General features: G+C 51.2%; 1 protein-coding gene across 3 annotated transcripts in view; it reads left to right on the top strand.

Moving 5' to 3' along the window:
• DLEC1 (deleted in lung and esophageal cancer 1) overlaps positions 1 to 26,920 on the top strand; it is a 68,324-nt gene that overhangs the window by 40,924 nt on the left and 480 nt on the right. The window contains exons 14-36 of one of the 3 annotated variants that reach the window (XM_011953330.1): positions 446 to 504; positions 1,116 to 1,284; positions 1,729 to 1,822; positions 2,048 to 2,178; positions 2,285 to 2,443; positions 4,874 to 5,013; positions 12,216 to 12,369; positions 13,042 to 13,152; positions 14,096 to 14,226; positions 14,762 to 14,944; positions 16,296 to 16,366; positions 16,830 to 16,981; positions 18,971 to 19,089; positions 19,595 to 19,665; positions 21,059 to 21,264; positions 21,379 to 21,495; positions 21,581 to 21,706; positions 21,814 to 21,908; positions 22,134 to 22,218; positions 22,413 to 22,631; positions 25,109 to 25,270; positions 26,298 to 26,451; positions 26,741 to 26,864. In XM_011953330.1, coding sequence (XP_011808720.1) covers positions 446 to 504; positions 1,116 to 1,284; positions 1,729 to 1,822; positions 2,048 to 2,178; positions 2,285 to 2,443; positions 4,874 to 5,013; positions 12,216 to 12,369; positions 13,042 to 13,152; positions 14,096 to 14,226; positions 14,762 to 14,944; positions 16,296 to 16,366; positions 16,830 to 16,981; positions 18,971 to 19,089; positions 19,595 to 19,665; positions 21,059 to 21,264; positions 21,379 to 21,495; positions 21,581 to 21,706; positions 21,814 to 21,908; positions 22,134 to 22,218; positions 22,413 to 22,631; positions 25,109 to 25,270; positions 26,298 to 26,451; positions 26,741 to 26,864 — 3,032 coding nt within the window. Of the gene's footprint in view, positions 1 to 445; positions 505 to 1,115; positions 1,285 to 1,728; positions 1,823 to 2,047; positions 2,179 to 2,284; positions 2,444 to 4,873; positions 5,014 to 12,215; positions 12,370 to 13,041; positions 13,153 to 14,095; positions 14,227 to 14,752; positions 14,945 to 16,295; positions 16,367 to 16,829; positions 16,982 to 18,970; positions 19,090 to 19,594; positions 19,666 to 21,058; positions 21,265 to 21,378; positions 21,496 to 21,580; positions 21,707 to 21,813; positions 21,909 to 22,133; positions 22,219 to 22,412; positions 22,632 to 25,108; positions 25,271 to 26,297; positions 26,452 to 26,740; positions 26,865 to 26,920 lie in introns of all 3 variants that reach the window. The other 2 variants (XM_011953329.1, XM_011953328.1) reach the window with 2 other exon arrangements.

The following is a 26,920-nucleotide window of genomic DNA, read 5'->3' as shown; positions in this document are numbered from 1 at the left end:
TGTGGAGTGAAGCCCTGTGGGCCACAGTTAGGCTAGGGGGGAATTTAAGATGGGCATGAAAAGGATGCTCCAGGGCCATTGTTAGTGGGTTTGGGGCTGAGATGAGTGATCCTGCCTCTAGTCCCAGCATCCAGCTGCCTCGTTTTCTGTCCTGGGAAGGCGTGGTGCTTCAGACACGTTGAGGGGCTTTGTCAGCATCAGGAAGGCCTTTCCTTTCCTTCTTGCCCCCAGGCCCAGCTGAGACAGGCCCCTGAGTCCTGGCTCATGTTCTGGCAGCACCTTCACTTTTCCTAAGGAGGGGAAGAGACAGCAGGGAAGCATTTTTGGGTTTTCAGAAGGTCCTTCTAGGCTAAGGGGAGGAAGAATTCCTGCCATGCCCCAGCCTTCTCCAGGACAACCTGCTGGAATGCGGTGGTGTTTTCAGGGCACTGTGTTTGCCTTGCAGCTGAGAGATTTTCACAGTGTGCTCCAGATGGTTCTAGAGGAAGTCCCAGAGCCTGTAAGGTGAGAGAAACTGGGCCCTGGATGAGAAGTGTTCAGCTGGGCCTTCCCCTACCTTGGGGGTTCTCCTGGGGAAGGTATCAGGAGAGGGGAAGTGGGCAGCCTGGCCCCCGCAGGCTTTGGGGAGTGGGAGCATTTTTCTGCCTTGCCCTGCAACCCAGCCCTGCAATGGGCCGAGCACACTAAGCTCGCTAAACTCACTATGAGGCCACCCCAGGAACTTTGGAGCTGTGCCCCAGGCCCATTGCTGCTCTTGGGGAACCAAACTGGGGGGTGGTGAGTGTGGAGGGAAGTCTTTGCCCCCACAGCGTAAACCTTCAGGCTGGGGCTCCAGCCAGCCCGGTGCAGAGATCCCAGCCTAGAGGCTGCAGAGTGGTCCCGGAAGGCAGCAGGGGAGTGCCCCGTCCCAGTCCTGAGGCTAACCCGCTGTCACAGCTATTGGTGCTCATCGCCTTTCAGGCACTGGCTAATGCCTCTGATTTAGGGGACTCAGGAGCTGTGGGTTAGGGAGTGTTTTCTTTTCACCAGGCCAAACATGTGGGACAGGGGCAGGGACACGCTAGGACGTGCTTCCAGGTGTGTCGGCTCCTAGCTCACGGTGGGTTTGTGTTTAGTTCAGAAGCAGAGAACCTGGGGCACTCCTCCTACTCTGTGGATGATGTGATCGTCCTGGAAATCGAGGTGAAAGGCTCAGTAGAACCTTTCCAGGTTCTCTTAGAGCCATATGCCCTCATCATCCCAGGGGAGAACTACATTGGCATAAATGTGAAGAAGACTTTTAAGGTAGGTCATTGTCTCTCCCCTGCCTAGGCTGGCCGAGGCTGTGCTGACATGGGTGCGAGTGTAGGGAGCATGTAGCAGGAGGGACAGATGGCAGCAGCCACTGCATGAAGGCTAAGGCTGTTCTCAGGGCCTTGAACCCAACTTGACTTGCACAGATGTGTAGGCCAGGCATGGCTGTCTTATTTTATCAGCCTCTCAGAATCCTCTGAAAGTTAGGGCTATGGAACCCATTCCCGTCTTTGGCAGAATATGTCAGCCACGTGTACTGCAGTGTGGAGGGAGGGTGCTTTTGGATTGGGAGGCCCATCGCTTTGGGTGGCCAGGAATTAGCCAGGAAGTATCATGTGGACTCTTTATGAGCCCACAACCCTACAGTCCTTCAGCAGGTACAGAATTGACATGAAGGGGCAGTAAATGGGCAGCCCGGTCTCGGGTGTCTTTCAGATGTGGAACAACAGCAAGTCACCCATCAGATACCTGTGGGGGAAGATCAGCGACTGCCACATCGTTGAAGTGGAGCCCAGCACTGGGGTCATAGGTACCTTGGGGACTGCAGGAGGGGTTGTGACCTGCTGGCTCAGGAAGAAATCTTCAGAGTTAAAGGGGCTTGTGCAGGGCTCTTGGTGTCCTGTGACTGCTCTGGCTGAGGCCTGGGATGTGAGGGAGATGAGAAGTCCTTGCAAGCCAGATGTCTGGGCCCAACCATAGGAGGAAACTGCCCCTGCTTCTCCTCTCCGCCTCTCCCTTTCCCTTTCTCTCGCAGAGCCCAGTGAGGTCGGCGATTTTGAGTTGAACTTTACTGGGGGTGTCCCTGGCCCCACAAGCCAGGACCTGCTGTGTGAAATCGAAGACTCGCCCTCGCCAGTGGTGTTACACATTGAGGCAGCCTTTAAGGTGCTGCAGGTGGAGCTGGGCAGCGGGGTGGGCCCAGGGAGGTGGCAGGGCTGGGACACAGAGCCATGCCCAGGTGGCCCAGTGACAGGCCCTCTGGGTGTCTCAGGGGCCTGCCCTCATCATCAACGTCTCAGCCCTTCAGTTTGGTCTGCTCCGCCTGGGGCAGAAAGCCACAAACTCCATCCAGATCCGGAACGTCAGCCAGCTCCCAGCCACATGGCGCATGAAAGAGAGCCCAGTCTGCCTCCAAGAAAGGCCTGAGGATGTAAGTCGGGCACTGCTGGTTCCTCTGGTGCCCCCACAATGAGCCCGTTTAGCTTGCCCTGGTCAAACTTGCCCTGGTGCATTTAGATCAGAACTTCGAGGCTGGGGGAGGAAAAGCCTGCCTGGTGACTTCCGCCTGGTGGTGCCTCCAGTTCTCCCCATCGCTGAGGCAGCTCAGCTCCTCTCTACAGCCAAATGTAATCCCCCACCAACATTTCCTGTGCCTTTTGTTACAATCGGATTCAGAAATAGGGCATGGGTTTCTCCCTCATCAGAACCGCCCAAGGCAGGAAGAAATGGGCAGCTAGGTTGGGCAGGAAGCCTCCAAGGCTGCTGCTGCTCCGGCCACATTCCCACCTCCTCCCCACTCTCTGAAAGGTTCGGATCCTCCCAGAGATCTGCTACCAGATGGTATCTGGTCACAGGCTGGCAGCCCAAACCCAAGGCTCCAAAAAGAAAATTCAACATTTATTTCCATTCAAATAGCACTTTTCTTTTCATGATAAAAGTAGAAAAAAAAAGCAGCTAAGTATTATCATAATCATATTTAAATGCAATGGGTGATCTGGAACAAGACAAAGTCACACAAAGCACCAGCTATTCACAAAGTGTCCACAGTGAGTCGTACATCACTGCGCCTTCACCAGGGTATGGCTGCAGCTCCCTGGTGGACCACACATGTGAGACCCTGGCCATGTCTGTTTGGTGACTGCACTCTCCTTCTGGCTGCTTTCCACCAAGGTCCCCATCCTGCTTGCCCACTTGCCTTCCAAGTCAGAACACCGCACACTTCTCCTTCTGTATTAGGGAGCCCAGGGAAGACAATCCAAGCCACGCATATACCTTATTTTGCTAGTGTGCATTCCCTTTCTCCAGGGAAGTGGACTTTCCTTTCCATTCCGGGGAGGCCTCGCTCCTTTGCCTGACGGCCTATAGCTGGGCACTCTGAAACCTAGAGTTCATGACAGTGTGCATCGAATTGCCAACACCATTGCCAAGTACCTGTTACACAGGCTTGGAGTTCAATGCTCTCCCCCTCAGGGCTCATTAATCTCCCACCATGGATCCTGAAACCACAGAAGACTAAGGCTGGGATGGGGCTGGGATGGGGCTGGGGGCAGGGTGGCATCAGAATCTTTAGTGTCCACGTTATGCTTAGCCAAGGCGTTTGAACCCTTTCTTCAAATGAAACTTTATGCAAAAGCCCAGTACATAGAATAAAGTGTGAATGCTGTAGCCACCCAGAGACCCCCTTGTTAGGCACCTCTGCCTCATCCTGCTTCTCCTCACATTCCAGTCCCCTGCACTTCCAGGAATTTCCTGGGATTTTCCAGAGCACCGTTGGAAGCTTACAGACCCCAGTCAGCCTCCTTATTTGATGGAGGAGAGACTGGAAGGGGCAGGGCTTCCCCAGCGTGTACGGCTGATGGGTAGCGGCATCACACCTGATCCCTCTTCTCTAGTTTCCAGTCTGTGGTGTTTTCCCACTGTGAAGAATAGTTGTGTTTTATAATGGAAATAATTGCCAATGTTATAGTATTGTAAGATTTATGTCATAAGCAAGGCTGATGGGAATCCCGTTTCTACAGTTCTCTGCACTCTATTCTTTTGACCTCTCAAAAGAATGTTGGGAGTTGGGGTTTGTTAGATGGTCTCAGATTAGGGGACAAAGAGCTGCTGAAACCCAACCCCAGACTACAGCCACCCCCAGAGCTCCAGAGCTCCAAGGGAGATGCACATGAGCAACAAAGACAAAATAAAGCAAAGTGGCTCCTTCCTTACAGGGACAAGTGTCCTCTCTCAGTCAGGGCAGGAAGAATGGAATGTAAAGAGCCCTCCCCAGATGGGGACACTTTTCTTCCTGCTCTTTCCCTTCCCCTCTCCCTCTGTGTGTGTGCCTGGCATGGGAGGAGGGGCAGACAGTGGGGCAGGGGGGTGGCAAATGAGGCTGAACCTGCAGTGGGGGACAGAAGGAGGGGGTGGGGGAAAGACCATGTGGGTGCAAAGGAGAAATCTGTGGCCACAGCAGCCTCTCCCCACCCCCAAACTAGTGACCTGGTGGCTTTCCTCAGTTGAAGCTGCTCAGAGGGCTACCCCCCTAGTTTGGCTCACCAGCTCTCCTCTGGCTCCCTAGCTCTCCCCATTTTCCCTGGAGCACCTCCCTCCACCTTCTATCTCTCAGATCTGGGCCAGGGCATGGGGCCCTCTGGCTTATGTATTCCTTTACTTGGAGACTCGGTTTCTGTGCTCTTAATCCCGAGACTCTTGTGGCTCTGGTCCCCCACCTGCTTGCCTGTTTCTGGATCCCAGGTGGTTCTTGGAAGAGCTGGGGCAGCTTAGGGGCGACCTTGGTTGGGCATGGCCAGCCCCCAGTTCCTTTGCAATTCCAAGTGTCCTCAGTGCTCATCCTCCTGAGTGTTCTCCGGGGCAGGTGTCTCCCTTCGACATTGAGCCTTCAAGTGGCCAGCTTCACTCTCTGGGGGAGTGCAGGGTGGACATCACCTTGGAGGCCCGGCACTGCCAGCATCTGGAGACCGTCCTGGAGCTGGAGGTGGAAAATGGGGCCTGGAGGTAAGGGGGCCGTGGGAAGAGCCACTACAACAAACTCTATGCATATTTGTGGTGTATTTATCTATATTATATATTTATCTAGAGATGTTCTGGATTTAAAACTATTGAATCCAGAAAATTAGCATTCTATAAAATTTGTAAATTACAGAAAAGAAACTCAAAATGACCTGCAATCCATTCCCTAGAGATGATCCACTGATTATATTATGTATATATCTTTCTAGGGTGTGTGTACTGAAGGGATGTAAATTAGTATAACCACTTTCGAAACTACTTTAGCATTAGCTAGTGTTTGCCCTTCTGAGTATACTCCCAGGGAAATCCTTATACATGCGCAGTGGGAGATGTGTGCTCATGTAGGAATGCTCAGGCTGGACTGTTCCTACAGGATAAACTAGAAAAAAACACTGTCTGTCAATGGGAGAATGGACATTAAAAGAAGTGTGACATATTTAGATGAGCACACACCATTATATTCTGGGAGGAACATGCTAGAGGTTTCAAAGATTTTAGTAGTATTCCTTTTTTTCTTCTTTATTCTCCCTCCGCTCCCCCACTTCCCTCCTTCTCTCTCTTTCTTTCTAGTGGAAAACTTCTCACATATATAAAAACAAAGAGAATAGTGTAATAAACCCCCACGTACTCTTTTCTCCCTTCAATAATTGTCAACTCACTGCAAGTACTGTTTCATCCATATCCCCTATCTCCTTCTCCCTACTCCTTCCCAAATTATTTTCAAATAAAATATTCATTTTCCTGCTGGGCGTGGTGGCTCACACTTGTAATCTTAGCACTTTGAGAGGCTGAGGCAGGCGGATCACGAGGTCAGGAGTTTGAGATCAGCCTGACCAACACGGTGAAACCCCGTCTCTACTAAAAATACAAAAATTAGCCAGGTGTGGTGGTGCTCGCCTGTAGTCCCAGCTACTTGGTAGGCTGAGGCAGAAGGATCACTTGAACCCTGGAGGCGGAGGTTGCAGTGAGCCGAGATCATGCCATTGCACTCCAGCCTGGGCAACAGAGCGAGACTCCATTTAAAAAAAAAAAAAAAATATATATATATATACATTTTCTTAAGCTGGCTGGTGATAATATTTTGTTTCTGAAGTTGTGTGGAGGTAGTACATAGATGTTGTTTTATTATTCGTTAAACTATATATATGTTTAAACCGTATATATGTTTTATTCTCATTTTTGCGTATATTTGGTGTTTCATTGTAAAAACATTTAAATGCTCGTTTAAATATTTATGGATGCTCTTGAATTATCCTCCAAAAAGACTGTGTCATTTTATACTTCTGCCTACAGTGTGTGAGACTAGCCACTACCCCACACTCTCACCATGACAAATGTTGTCGGACTTTGTATACTTGACCATCTGACAGTTGACAGTTGTTTGAATGTCCTCTCCTGTGATAACAAATACAGGTCTAGATATGAGTCTTTGCACTGGTCCTTCAGGGCACTTTGCAGGCATTAGATGTGAAGGCTAAGTCTGCCTGCTGCTCAGGGGAAGGGCTTTCTATTAAGTCTTTGTTTATTTCCTTTCCTTTTCTGTCTCTGTTCTTTCTCCTGAAAGGACCTTGTATTATCAGAATGTTTATAGTAGCAGGTGATGGAAACACAGACATTACCAACTTAGGCAAAAAAGAGGAAGCACTGGCTCATGTAACTGGGCATTCCCACCTTGCTGAATCCAAGGGCCCAACCCTTTCCCTTTGTCTGGTCTTCTGCTTTCTCTCTTTCTCTACCCTCTTTCCCACTTCCCTACCTCCATCCCAGTCCCAACACTCACATCTGCTCCTCTTTCTTTGTGGGCCTTTCTCTCCCCTGTCAACAAGGGCCCTTAGCACTCTGCCTTGGGGAGAGGCCACTTACAGCTCCAGGCTCACACACTCCCAGCTTAACAACCTCTGAAAGCGAATCTAGCTCTTTCCAGAGATAGGCCCTGCTTGCTCTTGTGTGGGTTGTGTGCCCGCCCCTTCCCCTACTGGGTGGCAGGAGGATCTGTATCCAGAAGCAGCAATCATGTTTTGAAATGTCAAGCTTTGTTGGTCTTGGGTCTTTCCTCTTCTATAGTAATCTGTTATAGTCTTATCAATGCAGCAGCCTCTCAGATTCCCCGAAGAAAACTAATTTCTGTTTTCCCAGATGTTGGAGTGCTTCTCCTTTACTTTTTGAGCTTTCTTCTGCTTCTGTCCAGTCTTGTTTTTGAATGGAGGAGGAAACTGATTTGCATAACGAGCTGGTGGTGTAAGTTTCTTCTGAGTAAAAGGGGGTAGATGTGGAGAGCACCCCTCTTCTAAGGGGTGAAGTACATGTGAGTCACCACCCTCAGAGCACACAGCTAGCCTGAATCCATCAGACAAAGGGACCTTTGGGGAAAACAGCCCTAAACAGTAGAGAAAACCCACACTGGCCAGCTACACAAATCAATCTGTGCCTTCATTCATAAATAAGAATGAAGGAATAGCCTCTTTTTGGTTGTTTCTTCCTCGTGACAGTTGAGAGGTCCAATGTTACTGCAGACTCTGCCCTGGCCTCTCTCCAGCATGGCACCTACAGTCTTCAGTGGGGGCAAATGCTGTGGCAGCCCAGTCTTTTTCTTAATTTTCAATTTTAATTTTTATTATTTGTACAAATGTATGGGGTACATGTGAAATTCTGTTGCATGCATAGATTATATAGTGGTCAAGTCAGGGCTGTAGGGTATCCATCACCCAAAGAGCATACATTGTACCCATGAACGAATTTCTCATCACCCATTTCGCTCCTACGCCCTCACCCTTCCAAGTCTCCAGTGTCTATCATTCCAATCTCTATGTCCATATGTACACATTTTTAGCACCCACTTAAGAGTGAGATCATGTGATATTTGACTTCTGTGCCTGAGGCAGCTCACTATTCCGTGTGTTGCTCTGAGCTCTGGGGCTGGAGCCCTGACATAGCTAAGCCAATCGATCTTCAGCAGTGTTTTGCTCAGCTTCCCTGCCCTTTGATGCCCTCATTCCATCGTTAAAGATTGCATTGCATGTAACCTGTGCAGGGATTTCAAGCAGCAGTTTTGTTCTCCTCTGTTTTATCAGTTAACCTGATCACATTCTTTCTTTCTCCTGTTTTCTTTTCCTTGTTTGCATAGCATTATATTTGCTTTATTATCTTTTATTTGAAAATTTTCACAAATAGGGCATTTGCTAGATATTACATTTCTTTGCATTCACGATTTGTCTGTTTGGCACAAAGCTAGCTTTCTGCCTGTGTCAGCTTTGGATGTGCCTTCCTCACTAAGCTTGATCATTTTTAGCTTAATCATTGATCAAAAGTGAGATACGTATGACTCTTCTTTTCACTTGAAGACTTAGAGGCTATTGTAGGGTTATTAGTTGGTCTAATTTCAATATTGTTGTGTCTCAAGAATAGGGAGGCCTGAGGAGACGGAGAGAGACAGGGGAATGACCAGTACGTAGAGAGTCAAAACACACACTGCATTTACCAGTTGAGCCCATTGTCTTATATGGTTGCTGTTTATGGCACCCCAAAACAATTACAGTAGTAACGTCAAAGATCACTGATCACAGGTTACCATAACAGCTGTAACAAAAAAGTTTGCAGGACATGACACAGAGACATGAAATGAGGACATGCAATTGGAAAAATGACATTGATAGGCTTACTCAATGCAGCGTTGTCACAAACCTTCAATTTGTAAAAATCACAGTATCTGTGAAGTGCAATAAGGCAGAGCATAATAAACATGAGGTATGTCTGTAACTGAATTTCTTATTATAGGTCAATTTAGACTTTTTTCTTGGCTGGGCACAGTGGCTCATTCCTGGAATCCCAGCACTTTGGGAGGCTGAGGTTGGCGGATCTCCTAAGGTCAGGAGTTCAAGACCAGGCTAGCCAACATGGTGAAACCCCATTTCTACCAAAAATACAAAAATTAGCTCAGTGTGGTGGTGTGCCCCTGTAATCCCAGCTACTCGGGAGGCTGAGGCATGAGAATAGCTTGAACCTGGGAGGCGGAGGCTGCAGTGAGCCAAGATTGTGCCACTGCACTCCAGCCTGGGCAACAGAGCAAGACTCTGTACCCCACCCCCCACCTCCCCAGAAAAAGATGTTTTTCTTTACTCAGTTTTGGTAGTTTGCATCACTCTAGGAATTCAAGAATTTGTCAATTTTACCTGTTATGTAATTTGTTGGTACATAGTTGTTAGTGGTGTTCTCTGATAATTATTTTAATTTCTGTATGGTCAGTAGCGATGTCCCCACTTTCATTCTTGATTTCTCTAATTTGAATCTTGAGCAAGTTTTTCTTGGTCAGTCTAGTCTAGCTAAAGGTTTATCAAAGTTGTTATTTTCAAAGAACCAGCTTTTGCTTTTGTTGATTTTCTGTAATGTTTTTCTATTTTCTATTTCATTTATCTCTGCTTTCTTGTCTTTATTATTTCTGTCCTTCTGGTTGCTTTGGGTTTAATTTGCTCTTTCTAGTTTCCTAAGGTGAAATCTTAGGTTTTTGATTTGCAATCTTTCTTTCTTTTTTTATTGTTTAAAGAAAGTGGTATTTACAAATATAAATTTTCCTCTTACCACTGCCTTAGCTGTATCCTATAACTTTTCATATATCGTATTTTCATTTTCATTGATATAAAAGTATTTTCTAATTTTTCTTGTGGTTTCTTATTTGAGTTGTTTATGAATGTGTTATTTAATTTGCACATATTTTTGTTTCACAAATTTCTTTCTGTTGATTTCTAATTTGATTCTATTGTTGTAGGAGAACCCACTTTATATAATTATAGTCCTTTAAAACTTATTGAGGCTGGTTTTATGGGCTATTCTAGAGAATATTCCTTGTGCACTTGAGAAAAATATGTATTCTGCTGTTACTGTGTAGAGTGTTGTTTGCTAGTTCTGTTTGGTTCATAGTGTTGTTTAAATCTTCTATTTCAATGTTTATCTTCTGGTTAGTTGTTTTTCCATTATTAAAAAATGGGCTGTTGAAGTCTCCAACCATTATTGTTGAATTGTTGACTTCTCCTTCAATTCTGTCAGTTTTTGCTTCATGTATTTTGGGGTGCTGTTGTTAGATACATACATGTTTATAATTGTTATATCTTTCTAATTGATCTTTTTATAATTATAAAATATCCTTCCTTGTCTCTAATAATAATTTTTGTCTTAAAGCCTATTTTATCTAACATTCATATATCTCCTGGAGCTCTCTTTTGGGTACTGTTTGCATGATATATATTTTTCCATTGTTTTTCTTTTAAATTATTTGTGTCTTTGAATCTAAAATGTCTCTTGTAAACAGCATATACTTGGATCATTTTTTAAAAATAAATTTTGGTAATCTCTACCTTTTGATTGGATTGTTTAATCCATTTATATTTAATGTAAATACTGATAAAGTAGAACTTACATCTCCCATTTTGCTATTTGTTTTCTGCATGTATTTTGTGTTTTTGTTCCTGCATTCCTCCATTATTGCCTTCTCCTTTGTTAGATAGGTATTTTCTAGTATGCCATTTTAGTTTCCGTGTTTCTTTTACTTTTTAAAAATTTATTTTCTTACTGCTTGTCTAAGGCTTTATAGTTAATATCTTAATTTCCAAACAGTCTGGTTTAGATTAATACCAACTTAATTTCAGTAGTCTGAAATGTTACTGTAATATAGCTCAGCTCTATTCTCTCCCCTTCCTTTGTACTATTATTGTCATACAAATTACACATTTATATATTATAGGCCTATCAAGACAGCTTTATAGTTTTTGGTTATAGTTGCCCTTTAAATCAGATAGAAAAGTATGCAAAAATACATTTATTCTGTCTTTTGTATTTACATTTGAATTTATCTTGATATGGTTGTATCAGTCAATGCTTAATATTTATTTCTTAATAACCTATTAAGAAATTTATTACAAAGAATCAGTTTACACAACTATAGGGACTAGCCAGGCAAGCCTAAAATCTGTAGGGCAGGTTTTCAGGAAGGGCGTGCTGGCGTTTTTGGGGACAAGATGAACCCGTTATAAACACATGGAATTTCTTTGTCTGGGTAAACCCATTCCTGCTTTTAAGACCTTTTAGTGGCCAGGCATGATAGCTCACCTTTGTAATCCCAGCACTTTGGGAGGCCAAGGTGGACAGATCACTTGAGGTCAGGAGTTTGAGACCAGCCTGGCCAACACAATGAAACCTCATCTCTAGTAAAAATACAAAAACTCACAGGGCATGGTGACACATGCCTGTAGTCCTAGATACTCGGGAGGCTGAGGCAGGATAATCACTTGAACCCGGGGGGCAGAGGTTGCAGTGAGCCAAGATCATACCACTGTACTCCAGCCTGGGTGACAGAGTGAGACTCTGTCTCAAAAAAAAAAAAAAAAAAAAAAAAGACCTTTCAACTAATTGAATCAGGCCCATCTAGATTATCTAGGATAATCTCCTTTACTTAAACTTAACTGATTATGAACATTAATCATACCTACAAAATACCTTCAGCCATTCAGACATGTAAAGAGCTTGCCCATCAAGCTCCTGCTCTCACAACAAGAAAAGACTGAACAAACTGAAACGATGATTTTTCTTAGATCTATCAGAGAATTAAGGTTACAGGACAAATGGCCATCCCAAAAGCTGGAGATACAGGCAAATACTGAGAATACAGATCAGTTTACCTGAAGCAGAAGAGCACTTAAATGGTTGCTTCAACAAATTCCTGGTGGCTGAGTATAGGCTAGCTTAAGAGTTTAAAAATCCTGGGGGCTCAGTAGGTTCTCAAGATGAAAACTGGAAAAAAAATTCTCTCTTGTTTAGCCAGGGTGGGATGGGGAGGGGAAGTAACCATTCTGAAATATGCCCAGAGGAAAAGTGAAATTCAGCCACTTTGAAATAAGCCTACAGTGTTCTTGCAACAATTTCTCTTACACCCGAGATTTCTACTTTTTGAGCAATTATAAATGGTACTGTATTTTAAATTTCGGTTTCCATGTGTTCGTTGTTAGTGTATAAAAATGTGATTGATTTTTGTATATTGATCTTATACCCTGAAACTTTCCCAAACCCACTCATTAGTTCTAGAGTTTCCAAAAATACAGATACCTTGGGATTTTCTACATAGACTGCATGTCATCTAGAAATAGGGACAGCTTTACTTCTTTTCTGATCAGTATGCCTTTTGTTTCCTTGTGTTCCAGCTACCTTCCTGTGTATGCTGAGGTACAGAAGCCCCATGTGTACCTACAGAGCAGCCAGGTGGAGGTTAGCAATCTCTACCTGGGTGTGCCCACGAGGACAACCATCACACTTATCAATGGCACCCTCCTGCCCACCCAGTTCCACTGGGGCAAGGTGAGTGAGCCCACAGCATCAGGCAGCAGTCTGCAGCCCTCAGCAACAGAGGCCCATGTAAGGGCGGGGCATTGTCCCCCAAATGTCCTCGCAGAACAGAGATACTCAGCCTCCCTCCCACAGCCTGTCCCTTGTTCCATAGTGTGCGTAAAAGCTCCTCAAAGGAGCAGGGTATCTGGTCCAGCTTTTTCTTGCCCTGCCTCTAGGGAATTCCAGTTCCCTGCCCAAGAAGGAGTTTCTGGTGAACACAGCTAGAGCCTTCCAGCCAGCATAGCCCATAGCCTACCTGGCCCAGGTAGCTGTTGGAGCCCAGTTGTGGTGCTGCTCCTGCCTGTGGCTGACTGGGGAGCTCTGAGTGCTGTGGGACATAAGACCACATCCATGTGCACCAGAAGCATCTGCCTTCTGCTCCCCATCCCTCGGGGCCTTCAAGGGCAGTTTCTTTAGTCCAGACAACCTCCCAACAAGTGGTAAATTCCATCCAAGGTTGGGGAGGAGAGGAGAAGGGACTCCTGGTTTATCCCCAGAAGTGAGCACCCAGCCCTGTCAGTTTTGCTGTGGGCCCCAGTCTGCCAGTCTCTAGCATTGCATGCAGCAGTGCTGAGCGCTCTCTGGATACTGGTCCATTCTGGGAGCCCAGTAAGTGCCAACAGTCTCACTCATGTCTGCCAGCTCCTAGGGCACCAAGCAGATTTCTGCATGGTGACAGTCTCCCCCAGACATGGCCTGCTGGGCCCCAGCGAGGAGTGCCAGCTGAAGTTGGAGTTGACTGCTCATACCCAGGTGAGTAAGGCAATGTAGGGCCCGAGTGACTGGGAAGGCACCCTGCCAACCTTATGCACCTGTGCCCCCAGGGAGGCCCTAGCTTAGGCCACACTGCTGGTTCTTGTGGGTGGGAAAGAGATTTCTTGCATTTGGTTCTGGGGTCCCCATTCCTGCTGTGTCTGCTCTCTAGGGACACATGGTCAGAGAGCCTGGAGCAGGCCTGGATGTGCCCTGAGACCCACTGGCCATGCCTGGCCTTTGGCATGAGCTTTTGCCCTCCCCAGGCCATTCTCTGTGGCCACAGGTGGGCCTGGCTTTCTGATTTTCCCAGAGATTCCAGAGCAGAACTGTTGCTCACAGCAGGCACTGTGCCAGGTACTGCTTGGAGGCTAACTGGTACAGAGGTTTCCCCGTGGAGTGGCCCAGAGGAAGGCCAGCAGGGTGGAATATGCTCAGTCCTAGGGCCGTTCCTATCTGTCCCTTTGTGGTTCTTGTGGGAAAAGAAACTTCCTCCTTGCAGAGACTTGCAGACTCAGGTCTCAGTTCCCACTGGCAAATATGGGGATGGCCGGCCTGAGCTCTGGGACAACAGACAGGCAGGCCCGGGTGTGGAACAGATCTTGCTCAGGGAGGGTTTGATTTCTAGGGTAGCAGCTTCATCAGAGGAAGTGTGCAGCTTCTCCGGAGGCCCTCTCTGAGGGATCTCCCTTCACGTGGGCATGCCCAGATATTTGGGGCAGACTTAGACAGCCATAAGCCCTTGAGGAAAGGGCCAGGCCTCCTGGGGCCGAGGGCGGGCCGACTGGCTAGGCTCACTGGAGGGACTGGAGATGAGCCTGGCCAGAGGTCAAGGCCTTCATGTTGAACCCCCCACAGCAATCCCCTGTGCTGCGGAAGACCATCTGGGCTCATCTTCAGAGGCCCCAGCCCTGGTCTGACCCCTGTATGGGCTTTCTTACAGGAACAGCTGACTCATCTGGCCCTCCCTTGTCACGTGTCAGGCATGAAGAAGCCACTGGTTCTAGGCATTTCTGGGAAGCCCCAGGGACTGCAAGTGGCCATCGCCATCTCTAAGGAGAGCTCTGATTGCAGGTGAGCTCAAGGTTAGGGGTCTCGGGTTGGCAGTGGCCTGAGAAATGAGGCAGCTGCGCCTGGGACCAGCACGCACTGTGGTGTCAGTCTGCGCCCATCCGATTCCTGCAGCCAGGAAAACGCCACAGTGTTATTGTGGCCATTCACCACTCCTGTAGGGACAGCTCCCTTTTCCCCATCCCTGCCCTCTGTGTGGTCTCCCTCCACACACTTGGAGGCATGGTGCCCAGACAGGCAGGAGATGGCAGGGGACAGGGCTGTAGGTATCCTGGGCTTGCCCACATGAGGCCCAGCAACTGGGAGCCATGCCAGCCTGCCCCTGGCCAGGGACAGTTTGTGCAGAGTTTGAGGCCTCTCTCAGCATCATGGGCGGGCAGGAAAGGTGGGTCTGTGATTGGCAGCTCAATGAAACAGGAGTCTGAGGATGAAGCCTGGTGTCTGGGCAGCTTCTGCACGCCCACCCAAGATAGCGCTCTGGGCAGGGCCAAGGGTGGCGTGTTACATAGTACCAGTGGACACAGGACAGTGTTTTCAGCACAGAGCAGTGGCCAGACCACCCAAAGGAGCTCCGCCTGGACTTCGGCTCAACGGTGCCCCTGAGGACCCGTGTGAATCGCCAGCTCATTCTCACCAATCACTCCCCAATACAGACCCCTTTCTCCCTCGAGTTTGAGTACTTCGGGAGCCCCCAAAACAGCCTGAGCAAAAAGACCAGCCTGTAAGTCTTGCTTCTTTTATTTCCCAGGGCAGATGAAGCTGGATGGGGTGTACCCTGTTGAGCCTCTCTGCGGCTTAGGTGGCCAGTGGCTGGACGGTGTGAGAGATGGGAGTGTGTGTTTTTATAGGTAGACTTGGGGACAGGCAGAGAGGAAATGGCTCCTGCTGTCCACATCTCAGGCCCTGAGTGGGCCTGTGGGAGAGGCTGGGATTGTGGCCCCCTGTCCTAAGCCTGGCCTGCTGGAGTGGAGGCTTCTGATGGACCAGGCAGATGGGCCTGTGGTGAGGGAGCAGTTACTGTAGACAGAAGGAACTGTGCAGGCCGAGGGGCGGGAGGAACAGTTCAGGAGCAGGGAGTCTTCAGGGACCACTGATAGCATATTTGGGCTGAGATGTGGAGAGTGAGATGGGGTGCCCTGTAGATAAGACAGTGATCAGCAAAGCTGCTATGTGTAAGGACAGAGGCAAGATCTAGAGTGCTGCTTACACATACACAGACACACACACACACATATGTACATATACCCGCACATGCATGCACACATACATATACACATGCATACACATACACACGTGTGTGCATGTACACACATGCATATACACATATACATACACATGCATACACAGACACAAATATACACACATACACATGCACACACATACACGCTCATACACACACACACACACACAGAGGTGTGCCAGAACCAGCTAGCACTGGTTCAGGAGAACTGATTGTTAAATATTCAGGAATTTTGCAAATCTCTAACTTGAAATCAAACATTATAATTTAGGACCTTTTTTCTGGAATCCTCACTGTGTGGACTCGTCACCACCTAATCTAGTGAACCAAGAGGGCCCAACTTCAAAACCACTGCTATGGGTGGAAGGGGAGCCATGAATGGTTTATAAGGCATTAACTTTCTATTGTGAAAAGCTAGTGTGTACCCAGTGCTGGACAGATGTCAGCAAGAAAAACTGGAAATGGGCCTGTTGCAGAATTCTGGGTTAGAGATGGGGAGTCTGGGCTGGGTTTGCGTCCAGGAGTAACCATGGCACAGAGCCTGTGGGCAGAGAGTCCTGCTTCAGAGCCTGCCTGGGTTTCTGGGGAGGTAATCCCTGCAGCTGGCGGGTGGCCTAAGGCTGGGGATGTTTGAATGGTAGGGGTACAGTGGGAGCAAAGACCAGAGAAAGAGGTAAAGGAGAGAACTGGCCCACCCTCCCCTGGGAAGAGCAGGCAGGGCCACCTTCCTCTGCTGGGCACCTGGTAGAATGCTGGTTGCTCTAGAACCTGGCTCAGGTCTTGGGACAGGCTTGTCTGACTTGATACTATTTCTGTATCTCCACTTGTAAAGTCCCGACATGCCTCCTGCCCTGCTAAAGACAGTGCGGATGCAAGAGCACCTGGCCAAGCGAGAGCAGCTGGGTAAGCGTCACCAGGGTGGGGCTTTGGGGCCCAGGCCACGGCCAGAGCAATGTTCTTCTGTGGATGTGGGCCAGAGGCTGCTAGGGAGCAGGACCAGGACCAGAGACCGCTCTCAGATGGCCAAGGCTCTCCACCTGACAGTGCCTCTTCCTGTTGAGGCCACTTCCCTTCTAGGGCACAGGCTCATGCACAAGGCCTGGACTCCATCTGGGATGGGCAGTGGCTCATGAGGGAGGGCTCCCATCGGGACCCGGCCTCTCAGGGAGTAGAGAGGCTGACCGCACAGGACTTTGAGTAGCTTGCCCCTGGATTCCAGGTTCCCAGGAGGAGGGCACATGTAGCCTGACCAAGGAGAGGCTGAAGGGTGGCTTGTCGGGGGCAGTGCTTTGCTCACACCTGAGGGTTTGGCCCTCACTCCCAGCCCCAGTCCTGTGAATACCCCAGAGTCGCGGTTCTTTCCCAGATTTTATGGAAAGCATGCTATCCCACGGGAAAGGAGCTGCTTTCTTCCCTCACATTTCCCAGGGCATGCTGGGGCCCTACCAGCAGCTGTGCATTGACATCACAGGCTGTGCCAACATGTGGGGCGAGTACTGGGACAACCTCATCTGCACGGTAAGAGCATACAGGAGGGTAGTGGCCTAGGGGGGTGGGGAGTCTGCCCAGCCCTCGCCTTCAGCCTGTCTCCCCTCCAACACGTGGCCCTCAGACTCTCAAACCTCACCAGGTTGAAACACAATGCCTACCGAGCTTGGGCTAGGTGTTCGTGTCTGAGGCAGCCTCTGGTGTTCTAGCTGAGGCATTTTAGGCAGGAGGGGTCCTCATAAGCTGTAGAACTTTCCACACCTTTTCCCAGGAGGTGCAGGGCTGGGGCCATATCTAGGAGAGAAGAGGAGACAGTAGGCTGCCTGCCTGGGCCAGGACTCAAGACCTGGAGTAGGGAGTATGGAGTGCAGGGACAGTAGCAGCCTCCCAGAGCCACATCCTTGCCCTGCCCTCGGTGGGGCTCACCCAGGGGTCCATTTAATTGCTCCAGCACTCAGCATAAATGGAGCATCTACTGTGTGTGGGTTCCTGGGTGGGCCACTGTACTGTGGAGGATACAGGGAAGAATAAGGTAACCAGCAAGGCGCTCCTAATTTATTCTGGAGGGATGAAACATGCACACGTTATCCTACCGTTAAGTTGTTAAATAGAAGATTTTCATGAACTATTTAGTAAATTGAACAGATTAATTGTAGTAGATATTTGCTTTAAATTGTGTGTGTTATGTATGACAAAGAATTGATCATGTTAATATAAAAAGGGATCTTAAATAACAGGAAGCTGGGGAAAAGTATCCCAAGTGGGCAAGGTTTGAATAAACAACTCCAAGAAAGACAAATACAGATGGCCAATAAACATATTAAAATCTGTCACCACCACTGATGATTAAAGAAATGCAAAATAAAAGAGCCACAAAATACTGGTTTTGACACATTAGCAAGGTTTAAAAGTTGTTGGTGAAGGTACAGGGGAATGGGTGCTTTGAGCCCCCTTCTCCATGTCTGTCAGTAGAGGAGTGGATACAGACATTGGGCCACATCCCTAAGGGAATTCTGCACAGCCTGTTACATGATGCCGCAAACTCTTTATTAGTAAAAATTAATCCTATATTGTTGGCTGGGTGCAGTGGTTCATGCCTGTAATCCCAGCACTTTGGAAGGCGAGGTGGGTGGATGTCTTGAGCTCAGGAGTTTGAGAGCAGCCTGGGCAACATGGCAATACCCCTTCTCTACAAAAAATACAAAAATTAGCTGGGCGTGATGGCACATATCTCTGCTCCCAGCTATTCGGGAGGCTAAGGTGGGAGGATTGCTTGTGCCCAGGAGGTAGAGGTTACAGTCAACTGAGATCATGCCACTGCACTCCAGCCTGGGCAATGGAGCAAGACTCTGTCTCAATAATAACAGTAATAATAATAATAATCCTATATTGTTAAAAGAAAAGATTATTAAAGAAAGGCACGTGCAGCATGCTCCCCATTTATATCTGAGTCTACACGAAAGAAGTGTAGATACTTGTACACTGAAATGCTAACAGCAAGTCATGCTGCAGAGGTGGGATTGGAGGTGATTATCACACTCTTATATTTAAAAAAAAATAAGATTTATTACTTTTGATTAGCAGAGAAAAGTAATAAAGTTCTTTTCATTTAAAAGACAGAAATTTGATCAAAGGGACTACCAGAGGCCGAAGAGCCTCAGGCTTGCCAGGCACAGTGGCTCATGGCTCACACTTGTAGTTCCAACACTTTAGGAGGCTGAGGCAGGAAGATTGCTTGAGGCCAGGAGTTTGAGACCAGAGTGGGCAACATATAAGACCCTGTGTCTATTAAAAAAAAAGAAAAGAAAAAAAAAAGCTGGGAGCTTTGTGCAGGCTGCCTGGCTGGGAGGGAGAGTACAGATGGCGGGAAGTGGGAGAGAAGCCAGAGTGGTGCACAGTGAGGCTGGGACCAAACTGTGGAGCCCCTCCTGGGCTGGCTGGACAAGTGGAGGCCCTGCCCAGAGGGGATGTGGTGGCAACTGGTGACAGGAGGGACAAAGGGCTGGGGTGTGTTTGCAGGTGGGAGACCTGCCGCTGGCAGTCATCCCAGTGCATATGGCAGTGGTGGGCTGCCCCGTCAGCTCCCTGAGGACCACCTCCTACACTACTGACCAGGCCCAGAAGGAACCAGCCATCAGGTGCTCCACGCTCAGCCTGAGCCTCTGCTCCCTGGTAGCCCCTGAAACCCTCCGGCCTCCGGGCTGGGCTGCCCACATCGGCTTGTTATTCTCCAGCTGGCCTAGGGCCACTGGTGCCACCTACAAGAAGGTTCCCGGCCAGGGTTTCCCTGGGGGAAGGTGGCCTCAGGGGACATGGCCACCACCATTTTGGGGGGCAGAAGTGGCGAGTAGTCAGTGTGGCCCGAGGTCAGCACCAGCCCTGGGGCCCCTGGCACAGCTGAACTGGAATCAGCATAGTCTGCTCAGGGCGGGTGGTTGGATTGCCACGGCACAGGGCAGCCCCAGAGCCCGGCTCACCTGGTGCCACCTGGGGAAGCCCCAGCCCTGGGTCTCATTAATTCTTGAGTGAGACCAGACCACTGTGGTGTCTCCCCCTGCCTGAGCCCCCAGCCCCAGCCCTCTTCCCTACCTGCAAGGTGTACGCTGGCTGTGGCTGTACTGAATCCAGTCTGTCCACCTCCAGGTTCGGCACCCAGGTCTCCGGAGGAGACACAGTTACCCGCACCCTTCGCCTGAATAACTCCAGTCCCTGTGGTAAGACATGCATGAGAGAAAGCAGGACCCTCGCCACAGGCTGTGACTTGTGGTGAGCCAGGCTAAGAGGGAAGGTGGGAGAGAAGCCGATGGCCCATGAACAGGACCCAGGTGTCCAGGGGGCCTGTAGTTACGGAGGTGTGGCTGGGCCCACGGATGCCCTGCTCTCATCAGGGTTGCTGTGTGGAGGAACAGACAATAAGAGGGGATCCCTTTCTCATTCCTCCAACCGGCAGAACCTGAGCTGCCTGAGAGCTGCTGGGGATACAGCGGGGACAGGACAGCAGGGTCTCTGCCAAGGGGCTTCCCTCCTGACGGGGGGGACAGGCGTGACTGTAGGCTGCAGTGTGTGGAGTGTGTGGCGTACAACTGAAGGGGAGGCCGGAGTGCTGGGGGAAGGTGTTGAGGGGCCAGACTGCCCTGCGGAGGGGAGGCAGAGTGTAGGCTGAGTCTAAGAGGAAGGGTAAGCCCGTGTGGGCCAGGGGAGCATGTGGGAACAAAGAGTGCTCTGGGCCTGAGGAAGGGTTAGGAGAGGGAGCTGGTGACACTGAAGAGGGCCCTGGCCACGCTGGCCCCTCAGGAGGGCTGGGAGCAGGACTGAAGGCAGGAGGGGAGGGGAAGATGGGTTCGATGCAGGCAGATGTCTATGTTTGGGACAGGACTTCGGGGACTTCTCAGTTTAGGGGCTTCTGGGAGATGAGGTGGGGCCACCAACTGGGTGTGGGGAGGCAGATGGAGGTGTCGGAGGAGGGCAGGGACAGCTTGACATTGTCATGGTGCAGGCTGGAGAGAGAGCAATGGGGAGCCCCAGTTTAAGTTGGGGACAGATTGATGGGGGTGGCAATCTGTTCAGTTGGGGGACCTCCTGCAGTGGTACTCAGAGGGATGGCGCAGTTCAGTTCTTTCAGGGATTGCCAGGTGGGTGCAAAGGGAGAGGTAAGGATGCTGGCAAGACAGAGGTGGAGATGGCGGTCCCCAAAGACTAGTCTGGCTGGGGAAGGACGTGAAAGCTGACATAGGCTGATGGATAGATGGGGAGAAGGAAGGGTGTATGGGGGTTAGAGAGCCCAGCCTGCCCATAAACAGGCTAGAAGGAGAAGCAGCCGTGGGGAGAGAGCAGAGCACCTGCATTCACGCATCTGGACATGGAGACCTGGTCTTGTGACCATGAGGACTTCAGGTGATAGAACCAGACGGCATAAGCCTGCAAAGCCTTTTATAAAATTTTAAATGAGAATTGCCTGGAAGTGGCATTAGAGAGGCAGAGAGGCACCCCCTCCACCCAGGTATGGGAGAACGGGTCATCGCTGTCTGGGAGTACGAGGAGGAGGGGGCCCGGGGGGGTTGTCTGTACCTCCCTAATTCCTCACCCTGCCCCCGACATCTGCCCCAGACATCCGCCTGGATTGGGAGACCTATGTTCCAGATGACAAGGAAGACCGGCTGGTGGAGCTGCTGGTGTTTTATGGGCCACCTTTCCCGCTGCGGGACCAAGCCGGGAACGAGCTTGTGTGCCCTGATACCTCTGAGGGTGGCTGCCTCCTCTGGTCCCCAAGCCCCTCCAGTTCATCAGAATTCAGCCATGAAACTGACTCATTGGTGAGCAGGGGTGGAGGGGCGGGGCAGGCTGGCTACTGAGGGTCACTGAGGTGTGGCTGGTAGGCTAGTTGAACCTCAGTGACTGCGTGAACCTCAGTGACTCCTTGGTGACAGGTTGAGGGCAGCTCCAGTGCCAGCAATAGAGTGTCACAGAAGCTCATCTCAGTCATCCTGCAGGCACATGAGGGGGTGCCATCCGGCCACCTGTACTGTATCAGCCCCAAGCAGGTGGTAAGTTGGGGTAGGGGCTGGGAGCTGTCTGCATTGGCCGGCCAGTGGGCATGGGACAGTGCTAAGGTTGCTGTGTCCATGCCAGGTGGTCCCTGCTGGGGGCAGCAGCACCATCTACATCTCCTTCACCCCCATGGTGCTCAGCCCTGAGATCCTGCACAAGGTGGAGTGTACTGGCTACGCCCTGGGTTTCATGAGCTTGGACAGCAAGGTGAGCTCTTCCGGCCTGGGTTGGGGGCCGCAGCCACTGCTCCCTCCCGGGTAGCATGCTGCCTGCTCAGCCCAGGGATCAGCTGTGATCAGACTTGGGCTCAGTAGGTGGAAAGGGAGATTCCAGGGAAGAGGCATCGCCTTCAGGACTTTGCGGTGGGACCCCTGAAACTGGACCTGCATAGCTACGTGAGGCCTGCACAGTGAGTCAGCTGGGGTGCCCCATCTCCTTTCATTCCCATGGGGTGCACCCTCACCAGGCACTGGTGGAGCCAGGCAGGGTTCTCAGAGCAAAAGGGCGGGCATGGGTGGGAGAAGTCAGCAAAGGAGCCCGGGGAAAGGCTGGCCTGAGGCTGGATGAGCAGAGTCAGGGCAGCCAGGAGGCCCCAGGTGCCTGGCTTGCCCCAACAATGCCTATTGCTGGGCAGGCTAAGTGTGGAGCTGGACTACGGCGGCAGCATGGAATTCCAGTGCCAGGCCAGTGACCTCATTCCCGAGCAGCCCTGCTCTGGGGTGAGTGTGCTGCCACCCTCTGGCCCTGCCAGCTTACCTGGACCTCAGACGTCTCTGTGTGCCCTTCTGGGATTCAGGCTGTGTAGTCTGAGTCCAAGTCCCCTCCCCCAGCCCTCCCAGGCCTACCCTAGAGCCGTGAGGTTGAAGAGAGAGACAAGATGCATTCCCTGCCTCCTACCTCTGTGGCTGCCCAGGTGCTGAGTGAGCTGGTGATCACCCACCACCTGAAGCTGACCAACACTACAGAGATCCCACACTACTTCCGGCTCATGGTCTCCAGGCCCTTCTCTGTTTCCCAAGATGGGGCGAGCCGGGACCACAGAGCTCCTGGCCCTGGCCAGAAGCAGGAGTGTGAGGAGGAGACAGCCTCAGCAGACAAGCAGCTGGTGCTTCCAGCACAGGAGAACATGCTGGTCAGTGGGGGCGTCTGCAGCCCTTGCCTTGACGGCACACCCTCGCATGCGTATAGACAGCACCCCTGCACGCCACCCCTAACGTGCTTGTAACCCAGATGCAAACTGCGGCCTGACCCTGCCATACCCTGCATGAACACTCGGGGGTGTGCTCACACCAGAGACGCCACATTCAGCACCGCTGCACAAGTGGCTGACATGGGCATGGACACGCCAGACATTGTGTTCACATACATGCATGCACTTGTTCCAGAAATGTCCCCAGACTTCCCTTTCCCTCTTAGTCCCCACTGCTGAGATGCTGGCGGAGGCTGATGCATTCCTGCGAGCACCTCCCCTTCCCACACAGACTCCGTCCTCCTATGCAAGCTCAGGGTTTGTGTCCCAGCTCAGGTGAGCCCATGGGGTTGCTGTAATTGTAAGACACTCCAGATTCTAATGTAAATTTTCCTCTTCTAACTAATTCTCAGTGATAATTGGATCCTGTATTTTCAGAGTTGGTTGGGTAGGGGAAGGTCTTGGGAATGTCAGGACCTTAGTGGAAACCATCAACTTCTTCCTCTGGTCTCTGAGGCAACTGGAAGGAGGCTGCGTGTGTGCACACCCATATCTGCACAGTGGGCTTCCAGGGTGTGCAGAGGCAGGCTGAGGGTAGACAGCCCTGCCCTGTCTCCTACTTCCCCTCCTGCTTCAGAGGTCCTCTTTCTTCCTCTCCTTGGAGGGCTTCTCTTTATGCTGTGCTCCCTTGAGCTCTGCCAGGCTCTAGCCTCACTCTGTACATTTCTGAGTTGTCTCATCCATTTCCAGAGCCTCAGTGAACAGCCATATTCTCTCTATCCAATGTATACTCCACTGTGTAGCGAGGGCCTGCTATGTACTAGATGCTGGGCTAGGTGATGGAACTCCCCGAGGACCTCATCATGGAGGTCAGGGACACACACGGATCTGCAGAAGACAGAATGGCACCCTTGACCCACTTTGCATTTGCTCCCTTCAACAAGTTAAATGGAGGGGAAGGCTCAGAGCACAGGCAGAGAGGTTCCATTCCACCAGAGCTTCCCAGCAGATGTGGCAGTTAGCCACTAGGCATTTAAAAGTCCTTGGCAGCTTTGGGGAAGCCCAAAGGTTCCACAAAAAGGACATCACATAATGGTGCTGCATCTCACCCTCCATGAGCTAACAATGCTCAGGTTTCTGGCTCCTGGCCAGAATTATCTCCCAGGCTCTAGAGCCAAACTCAACCTGTCCAAAGTGAACTCCCCATCCCCTCCCCCACCTTGTCCTGCCCCCACACCTGTGCCTCCTTTTTGTGGTGGCATTTTGTCTCAGCAAATACCACTCCCAACCCCCTTGCTCATGCCTAGAGCTCTGGCATCCCTTGTCGTAGACCGATCTCTGACCACGCCGCCAAGCCCGCGGATGCCCCTCCTAAAGTTCTCCCAACACTATTCTCTTTTCTTTATCCCTACACCCATATCTTGGTCTAGGACAGCGGTTTCTAAGCCTGCCAATAAATCAGTGGCCTATTTTTTAAGATTGGGTCTTGCTGTATCACTTAGGCTAGAGTGCAGTGGCATGATCATGGTTCACTGAAGCCTCAACTGCCTGGGGGTTCAAGCAATCCTCCCACCTCAGCCTCCCAAGTAGCTGGGACCAGAGGCACATGCCACCATGCCCAGCTATTATTTGCAGAGACAAGGTCTCATTACATTGCCCAGGTTGGTCTTGAACTCCTGGGCTCAAACGATCCTCCCACCTCAGCCTCCCAAAACCTCCCTTCAGGGGCTGGGCCTGGGAGGGAAGGAGGGATTACGGATGTGAACCACTACTCCCAGCAAATTAGTACCCTTGACAAAACTTATTAAGGCAGCAGCTCCCAGACCCCACCTCCAGAGATGTGAAGGTCTGGGTGAGGCCTAAGAATCTGTATTTTTAACAAGTGCCTCACAGTTGATTCTGATAAACTTGTACCAAGGACCTGTGCTGGGAGCCAGGAGTCCAAGCTCCATCCTGTCCAGCCTCAGTCACAGCCTCAGCCCCTGGTATGGCATCATCACACTCATGTGTGGTCTGCAGCCTGCCTCCCTGCCAGGTCAGTGACCTGTCAGAGGCTCTTCACTGTCCTCAGCACACAGACCAAGTCCTTCCTCTGCCTCTGAGTCCAACCACAGCTCTGGGAATTTGAAGTGGTAAAGGGCAGCTTGCTCATGTACCTTTCCCTCTAGCCTCTGACCTCTGAGGGCAGACATGACTTGTCCCTGACACTAGCAGGGTGCTGGGCAGAGTAGGTGCTGGGCAGCACTTGTGGAATGAAAAGCACCATGTTGGGGAGCTGCTGGGCTGTTGGCTGAGCAGGGCTGGGCCAGTCTGGGCCTTCGGGGGCTGGGCCTGGGAGGGAAGGAGGATGGAGCTCCAGGTGGGGAAGTAGCCACCTGCCCTCTGCAGCCGGAGTTGACAGCATGTCCACATCTGCTCAGGTGAATGTATCCTTCTCACTCTCCCTGGAGCTGCTCTCCTATCAGAAGCTCCCGGCCGACCAGACGCTGCCCGGGGTGGACATTCAGCAGAGCGCGAGTGGAGAGAGAGAGATGGTGTTTACTCAGAACCTGCTCCTGGAGTACACCAACCAGACCACTCAGGCATGCCCCCGGCCCACCCACATGTGGAGGAGGGTGGAAGTAGGCTGGGCTCTGTTCTGCTGGGGCCAGAGGAGAAAGCCCTAGCAGGGCCCTTAGAAATAAGGAACCCCTGCCTCTGTCCTAGTGCTCAGTCTCCCCTAGGAGAAGACCTGTGTGCGGAGAGATGAGGGCCATCCACCCTCACCTGCCTCATGGGCCCAAAGCCAGGTGAGGGCCTGAGTGTGGGAAATCAGGGAAGGCTCCCTGCAGGAGGTGGCACATGAAGCCTGTACACCGATTAATCAAGGAAGGGAAACAGGTTGACGGCCAGGCCAAAAGAAAGGCCTGATGGGTGGGGACAGTGAGCACCTGAGGCAGCTGCGAGGGGCAGCCCTGGGGCTTGCCAGGTTTCAAGCACCAGGGCAAGTACCACAGACCAGAAGGTCACCAGGTCGTAGTGTGGAGGCTAAGCAGGGGCTACTGGTAAGGAGTGAAGGAGTGGCCTGGGGAGGACTCCAGAGAGGCCGGGGACAGGAGGCTGAGCAGTGGAGCAGAGGTGCTCCAGCCTGGCACCCAGGCAGCTGCTGGGGCTGAGGCCGTGGGATCGTGCATGGCAGCGCCTGAGTGTGATGCAGGGGCTGCCAGGAGATAGAGCAGGGCACAGGTGAGGCCTGCGGCCAAGAGACACAAACAAATGGTCCAGGACCTGAGAGGAGCTGAGGGAGGGATGGGCCTTGGGGGGCCACCATAGGAGGAGGAGGGGTGAAGGAGGGCAGCCCAACCAGCCAGGGTGCAGGGACTGGAGCTTTATGAGTTAGGGAGGCAGGGACAGCGGGGGAATAGATGGCATCACCGTGGCCCTTTCCCTGCGCAGACTCCCAGTAGCAGCCTGTGGCCTTCGAAGGTGGCGCTGGCCCCCTACCAACTGCTGGCCACTTCCCGTTTTCCTCAGGAGCATCAGCACTTGGGGTCAGCAGGGTTCCCTGTGTCCCAGAGGCCCTGGCTCAGAGCCTACCCAGAATGGACAAGGTTGTCTGGTCTCCCACAGGTGGTGCCCCTGCGGGCCGTGGTGGCCGTGCCTGAGCTGCAGCTCTCCACCAGCTGGGTGGACTTTGGGACCTGCTTTGTGAGCCAGCAGCGAGTTCGGGAGGTCTACCTGACGAACCTGAGCAGCTGCCGAAGCTACTGGACTATGCTGATGGGTATGTCCTACTATCCCACCTACCCACTGCTCCCCTACAGGGTTGTGACAAGAGAAGACCCCTAGGAAGGGGGCCCCTGTGCCCTGTCCTTGCATGCTGGCTCCCAGGGCAGGCACGACTTGGAATTTCCGCAGAACAGCCAGTCCCCCAATTCCACATGATCTCAGGCTTGCCCTGCCCTGCAGTGCTGAGCAAGACCAGAGGTACAGGCCTGGGGGAGGGTGAAGTCTTCCTGTGGCAGTACATGGGGCTGCCTGCACTCATGTGTCTTCCCTTCCCTTTGGTGCAGGCCAGCAGGAGCCACCCAAGGCCGCTGTGGCCTTTGGGGTCTCCCCAAACAGTGGGCTGCTAGAAGCACGATCCGCGAATGCACCCCCAACCTCCATCGCCTTGCAGGTTTTCTTCACTGCCAGGTACAGCCCCTTCCAACCTCCCCCAAACTGCCCACAGGGCCTGGACCCCCTGCCCA

Source organism: Colobus angolensis, unplaced genomic scaffold (assembly GCF_000951035.1).
Source record: "Colobus angolensis palliatus isolate OR3802 unplaced genomic scaffold, Cang.pa_1.0 Scaffold36, whole genome shotgun sequence".
In the NCBI taxonomy this organism is placed as follows: domain Eukaryota; kingdom Metazoa; phylum Chordata; class Mammalia; order Primates; family Cercopithecidae; genus Colobus; species Colobus angolensis.
Note: the sequence above shows the minus strand (reverse complement) of the source record. Positions and strands in the feature narration are given on the sequence as shown.